At 44.4% G+C, this 15,185-nt stretch overlaps 3 protein-coding genes across 10 annotated transcripts in view; 1 reads left to right on the top strand and 2 right to left on the bottom strand.

Annotated features, from left to right (window-relative positions):
* Positions 1-15,185, bottom strand: part of LOC133493809 (gastrula zinc finger protein XlCGF57.1-like) — a 176,643-nt gene that overhangs the window by 140,571 nt on the left and 20,887 nt on the right. The window lies entirely within an intron of this gene.
* LOC133493804 (zinc finger protein 239-like) overlaps positions 1-15,185 on the top strand; it is a 72,379-nt gene that overhangs the window by 13,751 nt on the left and 43,443 nt on the right. Inside the window, exons 6-9 of one of the 7 annotated variants that reach the window (XM_061807634.1) lie at positions 33-518; positions 972-1,025; positions 2,477-2,609; positions 2,701-4,241. The exons of 2 other annotated variants lie outside the window; for them this stretch is intronic. In XM_061807634.1, the coding sequence (XP_061663618.1) occupies positions 33-518; positions 972-1,025; positions 2,477-2,609; positions 2,701-3,037 (1,010 nt within the window). In that variant the 3' untranslated portion in view covers positions 3,038-4,241. Of the gene's footprint in view, positions 1-32; positions 519-971; positions 1,026-2,241; positions 4,242-10,137; positions 14,810-15,185 lie in introns of those variants that run through there. 4 more of the 7 variants (XM_061807638.1, XM_061807635.1, XM_061807636.1 and 1 more) reach the window with 4 other exon arrangements.
* LOC133493831 (uncharacterized) lies at positions 7,328-10,131 on the bottom strand. Of its 2 annotated transcripts, XM_061807731.1 has the most exons (3): positions 8,167-10,131; positions 7,533-7,859; positions 7,328-7,451 (listed from the first exon to the last, which is right to left on the bottom strand). In XM_061807731.1, exons 1-3 carry the CDS (start codon positions 8,716-8,718, stop codon positions 7,374-7,376), a joined length of 957 nt encoding a protein of 318 aa, XP_061663715.1. In that variant the 5' UTR covers positions 8,719-10,131; the 3' UTR covers positions 7,328-7,373. The 2 variants fall into 2 exon arrangements, with proteins under 2 accessions (XP_061663715.1, XP_061663713.1); XM_061807729.1 differs by having other exon boundaries at positions 7,374-7,859.

Consider the following 15,185-nt stretch of genomic DNA (forward strand, 5'->3'; position numbering starts at 1 on the left):
TAACCACTTTGTGTTTGTCTTTTGTCTCGCAGATGTCAGTGAATATCTTCATCCGGGCCGGCAGCAGTCAGTGTCCAGTCACATCAAAGAGGAAGAAGAAGGTGAAGAGGTTCAGCATACCAAAGAGGAGGAGGAAGAGGTCCTTCACAGGAAAGAGGAAGAGCAGGAGGGAAGCATCCAGGTTCCAGCCACTGGTGTCCATTTGAAGAGTGAAGATGTTCAAAGTGAGGAGAGACGAGTGGCGCAGCCTCCAGAATCAGCTTTATTGGCCGAGTGTGGAAAAACACACGAGGAATTTTTCTCCAGAAGTCAGTGCTACCCTGTTGCGATATTCAGGACAACCTGGAACAGCTCAAGTGACGGAGACCACTGTGTAGGATCACAAACAGACGATGATGATGAACTTTCGGAAGGTGATATGACATGTCACGCTGCAAACAAGTGCTGGAAATGTTCTCGGTGTAGAAAAACTTTTCCTTCTATGAAGAATTTCAAACAACATGTGAAAATACACACAGGTGAGAAGCCTTTTGCATACTCGGTTTGCGATAAAAGATTCACTTAGAAGGGAAATTTGAAAAGACACACAAGAACACACTGGTGAGAAATCTTTTTCCTGCTCACATTGCGGTCAAAGATTTATTCAGAGTGAAAATTAAAAATACACAGAAGAACACACACTAGTAAGAAACTTTTGCCTGCTCACTTTGGTCAAACACTCTCGTCTAAATTCAGTAATCCCTCGTTTTTCATAGTTAGTGGGGACCAGAACCCCCCGTGAATGTGAAAAAGCAAGAAGTAATAACCCACCCCCATAACACACACACTACCGCTCCCCACCCACACACGAGGAACTCTCATCTATGTGTATCTGAGTACCAGAATGATTGAAATATGTAAACAGTATTTTTACTTTACATATTTGAGACTAAGATTACAGCAGTACATGTATTTACTTAAATCTTTGTCAGGTTTATCACCTGACTTCTGGAATGTAATGCAAAAAATACAAGGACAAGTAGAGAACCAGCATCTCGCGTTAACATAAAGAAAGGGGTTTGTTTTATCCTCTCATGGAAACACCTGTTGTGTATTACTGCAGCAGTCAATACAGCGTATGTTCACAAGTCTTTTGGTAGGTTGTTTTCTATGAGCATGCACCCTGCCATGTCAAAAAAGCTTCGCCAATTTCTCTCCGCCGTGCCATTTTGATGAGGCGAATATGGTCCGGAGGACTCATGTCTTATGCTGTTTTTGTTAAGCAAAGTTTGGAATTATCTTCCTGTGAATTTTGTGCAGTTGTCAATTCTAAGACACTTCACACTTCCATAAGGAGCAAATCAGCGAAAAATCTTCGCCGCCTTTAGCTTTCAGGAACTACACAAATATAGTACTTGAACAGTCGGCAGTACATGCTAGCTTGTATCTGAATCCATCTTTAGCAACTGGGTCAACAGGGCCAGCTAAATCAGCATTCAAGTGCTGATTTTGCGCGTGCATCTGGCTCCCTATTCCTGGTTTTCCAGTGCTAAACTTTTCTGTCTTCAAAACTTATTTTTGTCTTGAAGTTGGCAAAACTTAAATTATCATCTCCTTGAGTGACATGGATGAAAAATGGGTTATAAGCCTCAGGTAGTCCTTTCAACACCATGGCAATTAAGAGTCCATCATTGAGTGTTTCGTTAGCATTTCTTAGTGCTGTTATTGCCATCTCAGCCCGAATAATACACTGTGACACTCTCACTTGTAGCTTTCTGCATGGACGTTAACTCAGTGTACAGGCTTATAATACGGGGCTTTCCCTTACCGGCATAATATATCTTAATATCTTGAGGACTTTTCTCCTGTCATCAGCTGCCTCTCTCATAATAAGGGATACACTTTTATCATCCAAAAATTGAATCATTTCGCAATACGCCTCTCCGTTCTTCGGAGGAGTCTGCCTCCACGTTGCCCGCGGCGGGTTCTCTGAGAATAGTTTCTTTTAGCTCCAGTAGCCGCATGTGAGCTAACAGCTTTGTCTCCCACAGCTCGTAGTTTCGCTCGTCTCCGTCAAAGCGCACTCTCTGCAACCGGTTACGACATCTCACCTGGGCCCATAACCTGTTGGCGCAGCCATCTCGCGTGGAATAACTTTCATTATTTTAGCTTTTCAACAGAGGAAGAAACACGCTGCTCACTTCAGTTACCGTGGAACCGTAAGGAAGAAAAACTTTATTGAAACACACAATATTTACACAGAACAGTGCAGTGACGTGAGAGATCGCATGGCAACACGCCTCCAGCCCTTCTTCCACCAGGGGTGTCCGCCTCCTGGCATTGCAGCTCAGGGCTGTGCGCCTGCGGCATTTCCTCCCCAGGGAGGCCTGCATCTCGCTAGTGCTGGCCCACCAAAGGATGCGCGTATTCAAGGTCGTCCTCCTCCATTTCCACGTCCTTGTTCCTTTACAAAGACAGGCCGGCGATTGTTCGAGTCAGTATGGGCGCAGCGCGGAGACCCAGCCAGATCTGGTCACGCCAACGGAGCCACTTTGGAAAGACCTGCGGGCAGCCAGCAGCTCCTCCTTCAGCTCGGTTATCATCACTTCCCTACGCTCCGCGCTCTTCCAGTTAAACCGAATATTATTTTTTTTTTTTATATCGAGCACAATCGAAGCACCCGCCGATGTGGATGTCAACCTGCTCTTCTTCTTCCTCCAGGTCCAGATTTGTTTTCAAGGGCGGGTCCGGATCTGATGCCCGAAGGCGCGCCAGCTGCCTGATGGCCGTTATTCTTTTCAATTTGGCTATTAAGCCAGACAGCCTCGGGACTGACATCACAAAGTGGCGAAGGATGTCCATGAACTTTTTCAGACAATCCTCCATGGGACATCGTCCACCTGCCAACCTAATCTGGCCTTGGGCCAAATTATTTAAAATTGGCCTCTCCCTTGTGGTTGACTCACTGTGGAAAGAGCATACGTGCTTTGACATTGTCCTCAATGTTCTGCTGCAAATGGGGCAGGTGTCAACCATTTTGGGCCTGGTCATTCTGTAAGGGAAAGAAAGAAAAAAAAATCATCAAATGCAGAAATGGAAAAAAAACGTACATTTCGTGAAGACAATTTTTCACAGCACTGGCATATTAAAAAAATACTCACATAATAAATATATTCACAACAAATCTAACAGAACCCAACTACGTGTCTATTTTAATTATTGTAGGTACATTTAGTATGTCTGTATCATCCTTGCTTCAAAGAGTCTTATTCACAGGACGAGCTCCTTACACAGAGATGCAACAGTATCTTACTAGAAGTGGCCAAGGACAACTCCATCATAACCGAAGAATGTGCCAAATCATCATCAAAAAATGTGTCTTTGTTCATTTCATCTACTCAACCCTCCTTTTGACCTTGTGTGTTTTCTAATAAGAGTAAGTGAGAGGCTGGTTCAGAGTGTGTTTGGAGACTGTAACTGGCCGGTCTCCCACGTCCTCTGATCAGAAGAAAGACGACTTCTTGTCCATTATTTGTGCAATTATTCCAGCAAGTTAGGTGATAAATCCCAACAATAATCAAGTGATCTTTGGGATGGTGGAAGTCAGGAGTGTTGCCATGATGATGGTGAAGGCATAACAAATTTCAGTATTGAGTAAATTATTTGTGTGTGACATGTTGAACCATGCAAATTTCAGTTGTATACTTAGAGCTATCCCATTTCAGATAAAAAAACTTTTATGCCTCCACATCATGAAACACGGTCGTTTGAAAAACTAAAATATAATTTTGAGAGCTAAAACCATTATATACAGTGATCCTCCCCAGTGTGGAAATACAGGGCACAGTATTTTAAATCAGCCTGGATTGTTTTGTCTTTGACAATCCGGGTGAGGCAATCATGTGCAGTTGAACCTACAATGAGTCATTGCTTGTTGCAGTCGTTTTCATCAATTACTGCATGTTCACATGCATGGAATAACTTTTTGTCATTCCATGCATGAACATCAGCAGCGTGGCACAAGATGGATTCCCACTTTTCCTTTGTTTCAACATTACCCTCACATGACTGCACACCACCAAAAATTATTTTGGATTGAGCTCAACCACTAACTGAGAAGAGTCATGACAATGTAAACATGCAACTAGTATGTACATTTCTATTTTCAAGCCCATTCTTTTTCTTGAATGGACACAATTTAGTATTCACCAGAAAAATCATACTATTGGTCTTTTCCATTAAAAGCCAATAAATGCATGTTCAAAGCAAATGCTTTCACAAAAAAAAAAAACTTACATCTTGAACTGCATCTGTCTTTGAGGATGCCCTTGCAGGTGGCACAGGATCTGTGATGTCCTTAAGTTTATTGAAAGATGTGTGATTCTTGGGAACTGCCTCAATTATTAGGTCCATATCTTGGCTGCATCTGAAATAAAGTAGATGGAAATAAATTATATCTGTGTATTCCCGGAGGCAAATATTTAATTAAAATAATGCACAGCTAATGATTATCAATTGGGAATCAGTGGAATTATTTGGATTGATTCTGCAGGACTTCAGATTTATTTGTATTCACAAAACAACATTGTGAGCATTCAGTTCATATTTCATCTTGTTTTACGTCTCAAATAAGAAATTCATACATGTGATTGTCATCTTTCTTGAATGGGGTACAGTAGAACAATAAGAGTATTAAGTATATACAGTACATGTATACATACAGTCACACCAAAAAGTTGATTTTTATAGCTTTGCACCAGTTACATATCTTTGACAGTAATAGCACGGCTGCAGGATTTACAGTGAAACTCCAGAGGGAACATGGCACTCGAAGATTGACCAAGCCTAGCTTCATCCTCAATAATGGAAGGGTTGTCTGTTTCATGTAGGCCAACATCTTCTGTACAACTAGCAGTTGCTTGTTCGGGATCAGATGACATTTCATGAACACCCACAACAGGGATCACAGGGGAAAGCTATTCCTCAATAAGCTGAAAAATGGAGAGAGAATTAATATTTCGACAAAAAGTATAATGTCTGTCAGGTTCAATCGCAATTACTAGCAATATATCTTTTGACTGTGGGCAAACATCATCTGGAAGCAGTTACAAGTGAAAGAAAAAAAGTTTATCAAGAAATGATGAGCTATGCCTAAGGCCAGGGGTCACACAGGACATGTTAACCGGCAGCATGCCTGCTCAACTTTTGGCCCAAAATTCTACACAACTGAATGCAAATAAATGGATTTGTTGGCTAGGCCAGGGGCTGGAATGCCAAATGCTCCCCGATAAGACAGTAACTATAAAGGCTAGAGCTTAGGATCACTTACCTTTCTCTTGTTTCGAGCTGCATAGGTTCCTTCAAAAAAAAACAAAAAAAAAAAACCGATGTACTGAACCATACTCTCAGAATAATCGTTCGGGTGAACAAAATGTTCACAGCCTACCCTGGCCTGTTTGTTGTACGGCTCAGGGGGACCACACTTCGCTAACCACTGTGTCCTTAAACGTTTCCTGTTCTTACTGGGCAGAACATGCCACCGAACATTTCATTATTTTTACCGTGTCCGATCGTGGTGGTAACGCACAGGAAGACGCTACAAACCGGTGAGGATTTCCTTGGTACGACACATCCGCGCACGTCGGTCATGTGACTCAACAAAATGACGGCGCCCCTGAAAATTTGTATTTTTTCGATAAGTCTTCTCAAAACAACATAAAACGAGAGAGACATTATGTACACGATACGTTGTTAATTCAAACCACCGCCCTTTAAACCTGTTTGGTCAAGTGTTGTTCAAATTTGACAACGCTGTGGATTGACTTCCTGTGTGGGATTCTCTTACTGCAACTCCCTCTGGAGTCAAAAGATAAGCTTTTATTTTTAAAGGGCAGCAGCAGTGATCTGTTACCCTAAATATTTGTGGCGCAAGGGATTATTTTTCTTTTTCCTTCTCGCCATGGGGTAGGAGACTCGTTCGGCTTTCGTAAATCTTCCTGAATTTGGACCGAATCCTCGACGCGGGACGCCCCTGACCACAACTTTAGTGGACCAAAACACCATCCATCCCGGGAGCAAGTTTGCAGGATTCCGTCCGCAGCGGGAGATCTTTGGTGGAGGGCCACACTCGCTGTCCCACTCTGAGCTCTGGTGCGGCCCTTCTCTTGCGGTCCGCTGCGGACTTGTAGGCGCTGCTCATGCGCAGCAGTGTCCTCCGAGCTGCTTCCCAGGTCAGTTTGCAGCGTCGCACCATGGCCAGGGCCGACGGGACCGCGGAGGAAACAGGGACGGAGGATAGCCATGCACGAATGGAGTGGCGCCATACCTGTTGAGGCGGAGGGTAGAGAATTGTGTGCATACTCCACCCACTAGATGTGCTGGCTCCACGTGCTCTGGTCCCTGGATGCCAGACATCGAAGACCGGTCTCGAACTCCTGATTTATCCTCTCAGTCTGGCCATTAGACTCCGGGTGATGACCCAATGTCAGACTAGCTGAAGCACCGATGAGGTTGCAGAACTCCTTCCAGAAGTGGGCGGTGAATTGCGGACCCCTGTCCGAAACAATGTCCTGGGGTAGCCCGTGGTAACGGATGACCTCGTCTAACACCAGCTGGGCTGTCTGCTTGGCCGACGGGATCTTTGGAAGCGGCACGAAGTGGACCATCTTGGAGAAACTGTCCACTACAGACAGCACCACTGTGTTCCCTTGGGAGGGCAGCAGGCCGGTGACGAAGTCCAGCACGATATGTGACCACGGACGAAAGGGGTTGGACAGGGGTCGCAACTCACCAACAGGCCGTAGGCGGGAAGTCTTATTGGCCGCACACACCGGGCAGGCGTTGACGAACTCCCTTACGTCCTTGCTGAGGTTGGGCCACCAGAACCTTTGTTCGACCACTGAACGCGTTTTTGCCATACCCGGGTGGCAGACCGTCTTGTTGGTATGGGCCCAGTTGACGTCTCCCTGCAGAGATGGAATGATGAACAGGTGGCCCGACGGACAATCCACGGGCGGCGATGTCTCTCCCAGGGCCTCCTTCACCCGCGACTCTACCGCCCAGGTGAAGCCGGACACGAAGCATGCCTCTGGCAGGATAGGAGCGGCCTCTGATTCCGTGCGCTCCCCCTTGTGGTTCCGCGAGAGTGCATCCGGCTTGCCGTTCTTGGAGCCTGGGCGGAAGGACAGAGTAAAGTGGAAGCGGGTGAAGAACAGGGCCCACCTGGCCTAGCGGGCGTTCAGCCGCTGCGGTCTTCAGGTACTCTGGGTTCTTGTGGTCAGTGAAGACGACGAACGGAACTTGCGAGCCCTCTAGCCAGTGCCGCCACTCCTCCAATGCTTTCTTGACCGCCAGCAGTTCTCGATCTCCTACGTCATAGTTCCTCTCTGCCAGGGTCAGCTTCCTAGACAGGAACGCGCACGGGTGGATCCTTCCGTCCTTGGGACTCCTCTGAGACAAGATGGCTCCGATTCCTGAATTAGATGAGTCAACATCCACCATAAACTGGCGATCTGGTTCTGGAACAATGAGGACAGGCGCGCGGTGAAACTTGCCTTAAGCCTGTTAAAGGCCACCTGGCAGGTCCTGGACCACACTAAGACGTTGCGTGGCGAGGTGAGCACGCGCAGAGGAGCGGCCACGGAGCTGAAGTTCCTTATGAACCTCCTGTAGAAATTCGCAAATCCTAAGAACCTCTCTACGTCCTTCCTGCTGGCGGGGGTAGGCCAACGCAGCACCGCGTCGACCTTCCCAGGATCCATACGCATCTCCCCCTCTGCCAGGACGAAACCCAGGAAGGACACGGACGCTCGGTTGAACTCACACTTGTCCAGATTTATGAACAGCTGGTGCTGCAACAGACGCCGGAGCACCTCCCTGACCTGTTGGATGTGAGAGTTCAGATCTCATGAAAAGATTAGAATATCGTCAAGATACACGAATACGTTCTTGTTCAAAAATTCCCTAAGAGTGTCATTAATGAAGTTTTGAAAGACGGCCGGGGCGTTTGTCAGTCCAAAAGGCATCACAAGATACTCATAGTGCCCTGTGGGGGTGTTGAACGCCGTCTTCCACTCATCTCCTTCCCAAATCCGCACCAGATGGTAAGCGCTGCGCAAGTCGAGCTTGGTGAAGATCCGGGCTCCCTGAAGGAGTTCGAATGCTGTAGCGATCAGCGGCAAAGGGTACCTGTTCTTGACTGTGATGTCGTTCAGTCCTCGGTAGTCGACGCAGGGTCGCAGCGTGGAGTCCTTCTTCTTGACAAAAAAAAAACCCCGCACCGGCTGGTGAGGATGAGGGGCGAATGAGTGCAGCTGCCAGCGAGTCCTCGATGTAGTCCCTTATGGCTTGATGCTCTGGTCCTGTTAACGAGAACAGTTTCCCTCTGGGAGGAGAGGTGCCTGGCAGGAGTTCAATCGTGCAGTCGTATGACCGATGTGGCGGCAGAGACTTTGCCTTAGATTCAGAGAAGACCTCCCGGAGATCATGGTACCAGGAGGGCACCGCGGTCAGCTCCGGGGCGGTACTAGGTTCTGTTAGCCAAACCGACGCGACTTGAATATCCTTGTTTTCCTGGACAGCGAAACAGCAACTGCGACAGTCCTCTCCCCAGTCTTGATCTGACCAATCTATGTGCGGGTTATGTTCTTTGAGCCACGGGCTGCCCAGGATGATGTCGCTACTACGTGCGTTGAAGACATGAAAGCTAATACGCTCCGAGTGAGCGTCCGGAAAGCTCATACGTAGTGTCTGAGTGCGATGTGTAACCCGACAAAGGAACTTGCCGTTGGCGGCATAGGCGTTACGAAGCCGTTATGTGGGGAAAGTTGCTGCCCCCAGCTCCTCGACCACGCGGGGATTTATCAGGTTTGCGTCCGACCCAGAATCTATGAAAGCAGTCACAGTGCGTCACGGGAACGAGGCATCAAGGACAACGATCTAGCAGAGGACAAGTCGACCCCCAAGTCCTATATATACCGGGCGTCATCAGCTGTAACAAGGTGCAGGTGCGCTCTGGCTAATTGGCTGGCCCTGCCCAGCCTGGGCAAGAAGCCAGGAGCATGACATAATTGTTCAAAAGGGAATTAGTTATTCACCAATTGCTCCAAAATGAAATAATTTTCTTGAGCATGCATGTATTTTGTCCAATGTTTTATTTGTCAATATCAAATCGGTGAATAATTGATTGAAATACTGGAAAGAAACTGACTTTTATTAAAGTGTGTATGTATTTGTTAATAAAAAATATACTTCAAACAGTGAGACTGACTCCATTTGCATTTACATGAAATTAATTTTCCTCATTGAAAAGAATCGAAATGTCTTTTAATCTATTCATAACACTCCAAAACCAAAATGCTGGCAACACAAAGCAAGAAGTGGCCCAAGTGACAAGGCCAAAGTGTGAAAACTGCTCAGTTGGGTCACTGGGCACCAACTCTCCATCCATTCATCCATTTTCTTTGACGCTTATCCTCACAAGGGTCGCGGGGAGTACTGCAGCCTATCCCAGCTGTCATTGGGCAGGAGGCAGGGTACACCCTGAACTGTTTGCCAGCCAATCGCAGGCCACATCGACACAAACAGCACTAACAATCACACTTACAGGCAATTTAGAGTGCCCAATTAATGTTGCATGTTTTTGGGATGTGGGAGGAAACCGGAGTGCCCGGAGAAAACCCACGCAGGTACAGGGAGAACACGCAAACTCCACACAGTCAGGTGCAGGATTGAACCACGGACCTCAGAACTTTGAGGCCAACACTTTACCTGCTGAGCCACCGTGCCACTACACCTACAACTAATATCTATTCATTATTATATTGAACAATAATATGAGAAGTGTTAATTTGTGAAAGTTCCTCTATTTCCTGAGCATGATAAAGCCCTTGAAATCATTCTTGAGGATGACTAACTAACAAGGAATCATCTCAACACTTTTACTGTCATTGACTTCAACAATAATCAACATTTCATATCGTTTCCCATTAGAACCATTTGTATGGTCACCTTCTGGTGATGAAAACTGTCAACGTCACCATCTACCTTGTCATATTTTTTATGTGCTAAAATAAATATTGACAATAATTACTCTATGCTGTGCAAGTTAACAATACACAGAATTATTTTTATCCCTGTACTGCAACAATTGTCCCACAGTCATCAAGAGCAGATGCACAGCTTCAACCTGAAGACGTCCGTGGCAGAGAACCAATCAAGTGCCAGCATCAAGGAGGTTGATAGCCACAGAAAGACCAACTAACCCTTGAACATCTGTGGAGCTGGAACAGTTTTTCCCATTGATAGACTGACAAAAGAACTACTTTCAAATGTGCTGCACTTAATAGAATTCCCGCCCCCCAACCCTCACCCCCGATGTTAATTCTGCTTTTGTACTTATGTCATTTTGAAACTCTTCCAGGTTTACTTGGGAAACAAACTTGGATTGCTATGAAAAATTCTACAGAGGCCTTCTTAAACCCTATGATCTACTTCTCATTTAGTGATAAATGTGATTACTTTTGAAATCTTTCGTTGTCAGTATTTGTACAACATGTTTCGCTGAACTGAAAAATTTTGACGAGTGTCGGGTTTTGGGGGAAAATGTGGTACAAACTCTTGGAATCTCTTGAATCAAATGTCTTTGTAAAGGTGATAATGTAACAACCAACGTGTTTGCTTTCAACTTTATATCTGGTCCAACACAACACATTACAGTATAGCTGTTTGAAAAAATAGTGTGCACTATGCAAGATACAAAAAACAAAACAAAACAACAAAGAGCAAGAACAGAGGGTGATGTCAAAAAAGAGCGGATGCACCTGACGCACTTCTTGAACTTTCAAACTGTGTGACTATTCCCTCATTAAAAGATGAATATTTAATTTCACATGTGACATTTTTAAAGTGTGCAGTGTTTAAAGGAAACATTTTAATACTGTGATTGAACCCTCACAAAAGACAGCAAGGCAGATATTGACTATAATTTTCTTTGCATTGGAAAAATAGCAGAAGTGAAAGTTGAAAACCAACACATTTCAGAAGAACTTGGTAAACTTCACCAGTAAAATGTACATCTTGCATCCCAGCTGAGAAGGGTTGGCACCTTAGAAGATGACCTCAAGTGACCAAGAGCTGCAATTTTAGAATGGGCTGACTTCTTGATTGCCAGACGTGTAGTTGTTCTTCCTTCTGTTGTTGTGTGTTGCCAACATGTAAAGAAATGACATCGACTAGCATCTATCTGTGCCACAAAGTTCTAGCATCCTGCTTTAATCCTTCAAAAACAGTATTTCAGACAATCCAAACCGGGGAGTTACAAAATTAGCAGAAAAACTACTTTTCTTAATTCAGTGGGCAGAAAAGGAAAAGCAATATGTGATTTGTATTTAAACAGTCCTCACCTACTTTTACCATCATAATTGGCATTTGAAGTATTTATAGAGTTCAAAAACTCAATCCAGTAACAGAACATGCACAGAGGTGATTTGACGATAAGCATCACAATATACACACTGACCAGTCATTCAAGTTTGGAAAACATCTGAGAAGGTTGTTATCTTGACAACATGCAAGTGGCAGGCTGTGAGTTGGGACCTAGTTCTTCAGTGACCTAATCCACTTCTTAATATCACCATCACATTGCAAAAATAATCTTAAAAAATGCTTCACATATGTGTGGCATTAAAAAAGGGAGACAGGTTCTCAATATTGGAGGATTAATGTTATTGTTACCAAAGGAAGAAACAGAGTTAGCTACAGTACAGTATATATTCCAATATGTCACCTCCAGACCATAATACAGGTTGTTTTGTACACATGACAATGTAAATGTTCACAATCATCCTCCTATCCATCCATTTTCTGAGTCTCGTATCCCCACAAGGGTCAAGAGAGTGCTGGAGTCAATCCCAGCTGTCAACAGGCAGGAGGCTGGGTGCACCCTGAACTGGTTTCCAGCCAATCGCATGGCACATGGAGACAGACAACAGTCACATGCACAATAACACTTATGGGCAATTTAAAGTCTCCAATGAATGCATGTTTTTGGGTTGTGGGAGGAAACCGGAGTGCTCGGAGAAAAGCAATGAAGGCACGGGATGAACATGCAAACTCCACCCAGGTGAGACTGGGATTTGAACCCAGATTCTCAGAACTGTGAAGCCAATGCTCTGTAGCAGTGTCACCGTGTCGCTCAAGCCACACAGCTAACTACCTCATAAGTTGTGACAATCTAGTTAAAACTTCAGTTGATAGATCTTGCTCTTGATTATGCTGCATCTCTTCCTTGAGTGCTCAGTGTTGCCTAATTTGTGTCACAACGTGGTAGTAAAAATGAAGGGGCCCAATACAAAATTTGGACTGTCAAAACACATAAAAAGCATCCCCCCAAAAATCTGCAATATAGCAGGGACTCACTGCACCTGTTCTCAATCATCCATCATCACCACCACTATTTCAACCTTCCTGTTTCCCGAGTTCAACGCCAAAGTATTACAGCCTCTCCGTGCGGTACCACAGCCCATTTGACTCAAGGAGGCCAGCCTATTCCTTCTCCCTTTGTGTCTCTTCCTTATCTGTGCTCCATGGTGTTCCTGACCATGTCATTTCTGCCAACAAGCCAGCCACCATGGTTGCTTCACAGGATATCTAACTCCGTGGTGTGGTCTATTACTTCAGATTTGGTGTTAAGATTCACTGCATAGCCTTTATTGAACATGTTGTCCATGAACGCAACATATTCTGTGTGAAACTTAGCATCTCCTGTAAATTTTTTCTTCAAATTTAATGCGTGTTGCTTACCAACTTACCTGTTGTTTGGCAGATGAAGTGAGTTGTTTTCCAGAGGTAAACAAACACTGTAATGACCATATGAAAGCTTGGCAGAGTGAGAAACAATTTGGATGAAGTGATGATCATCCTTCCATGATGATCCACCACAACGGATTCCTTTCCCATCGTTCGTATTAAGATGCTCGTGTTGTGTGCCATTCAAGCCCAGCTGATGCGTCAGTGACTCAGTAACAAAAGCAGCCGTACTACCTGGGTCCAAAAATACAAATGTAGTCACGAGCCTTGTTCCTTTTTGAGCTTAGACACGTACTGGAATTATTGAAAGAGCGCAGTCTGTTTTACCAGCCCCAATGGGACCAACAGTTTCTGACATTTTGGACAAGATCACTTGAAACTGTTTGCTGTTCACCACTTTCCTTTATCTCTTCTTGATCCTCAAAGTTAATGTGCAACAAAGTAGGACGTAGGTGAGAATATTCTTGACACTGTACCTCTTCTTTACAGTCTTTCCTCACATGACCATGTTTTAGCCACGTGAAACATAAACCATTGATTCTCAAAAATGCATTTTTTTCATTATGAGGTTTGTCCTTCAGTGTTTTGCAAGTTCGGAAACCATGTTGGTTTATTTTGCAGTAGGCACAGTGTTTACTGTGTTTTCCGTTTCCTTCACTTTTAGCTTTCGAAGAAGCTACAGCTGTTGTAAACACCTTCTTTGATTTGTACCTATCTGCATGTTGTGACTTTAACGTCTGTTGAGGGGGTTCTTTCTCATGTACAGGAGTATCCTTTATATTTTCATGCAGAGAGTGCTGCACATACCTCTCTTACTTATTTACAAAACCTACAAAGTCCTTGAACTTTACTCTTTGCTTGTTTTCATCTTGCGTATCACAGGCGGATTTTCGCCAGGTTTCTTTGAGCTTATATGGAAGCTGATTTACTAGCGCCTTTATGTTAACTGTATTCTCCAAATCCTCCATATAGCTAATATCAGACTGCATTTAAGCATCCTGTAAGGAACAACGAATAAGACTAACCCATTGCCATCTTCTGGTTTGGTTTTATCATTTCTCAAAAAATCATTTCTTGATTTAAGTTTGGGCTCAAACCAGTTTTGCTGGTCATTCAAAAATTCCTTCTCATGCATAAATTCCTGCAGTCCAGAGTTAAGCTCCACAAACTCCTGCTGCATAAAGTTGAAATCCGCACGCATTCTATCCTTTAAAAGTGTTGACATGTTATCATTGCAGTTATCTGGGATAATTTCTGTTTGCGTGCATGCAACTGTCTCGCTTTGCGCTCTTCCATAGCCTTCTTAGTCATTTCTAGTTTACGTTTTCCAATGTTCTGTTCATCCATTTTCAAACTGAGCAAAAGGGTAAAGCAGAATTGACCCCTCCGTACAGGGCACTTAACCACGGCTCCTGACGTCACGCCACGTGCACTAACGTCAGACAAACAATTAGCAAAAATGGCGGCGCAGCAAGAAAAGAATAGAGCGAAACTGTCCGATTTACCGGCTGATTTCTCACTCGCATTCTTAGCTAACAGTGAAATATCGTTGAAAAGCAGTCATTGACAGTTTCCTATTTTCGTGGTACATATCACACTTGTGTGCAGAATCTGTATGTGTATCTGTATAGCCGTTTGTGAACCGCCGTATGAAGGAAAAGAAGGCGAGGCTTGATTTACGAGTTGTTTCTCTCGTTTTCTTTCTGTAACGTCACGTGCTCCCCTCAATAATTATTCTTGAATTAGTGCCGAACCCACGTAAGTCCCGACCGAGTACGACAATCACTACTTTAGTGTCCTCAAACATCCTTCCTTCAGTCTTGGTGTCTCGGTGCACGTCGAAGGCTTTTAGGATTGCTAGTCCGGTTTAGTTTAGCTCACCGCCAACAAAGCGACATGTTTGTGGAGTCAGATCATCGCAAAATATCGCTCAACACAGATCAAGTGTGTCAATCATTCACACGTAGCTATGTTATGCAAGCGAAGAACTGCTAATTCATTTATATGAGACATGTATTGAAAATCAAATATAGGGCTTACCTTCGTGCAAACATATCTGTTCCGGTTGATTTTAGATGGATTCAGTTGATCATGCGGTCTTCCACAAAGTTTGATCCATCAAAGACATTTTTCGTACTCGGTCTTCTGTTCCGGTTGATTTTAGATGGATTCAGTTGATCATGCCATCTTCCACAAAGTTTGATTCATCGAAGACATTTTTCGTGCTGGGTCTTCGGTTTTGGAAAGGGTACGAATTGAGCTCCACCAACTAGCCTTTCAGGATACCTGTCGTCACTATTACGAAGTCTGTGACTACACCTCTTAACCATATCTATTGTTAAAGAACCCAAATACACGATAAACCGCTAACAAAAGCTATACTGGACCATGCAACGTTG

The sequence above is a fragment of the Syngnathoides biaculeatus genome, chromosome 20, assembly GCF_019802595.1.
Source record: "Syngnathoides biaculeatus isolate LvHL_M chromosome 20, ASM1980259v1, whole genome shotgun sequence".
NCBI lineage: Eukaryota > Metazoa > Chordata > Actinopteri > Syngnathiformes > Syngnathidae > Syngnathoides > Syngnathoides biaculeatus.

Bases quoted from the DNA above. Each gene is read 5' to 3' on its own strand.
- LOC133493831 (XM_061807729.1), bottom strand. From the start codon at position 8,718: ATGAGCTTTCCGGACGCTCACTCGGAGCGTATTAGCTTTCATGTCTTC. The intron at 7,860-8,166 runs GTACCCTTTGCC...CACATCCAACAG, and splicing joins GACATCACAGTCAAGAACAG to GTCAGGGAGGTGCTCCGGCG.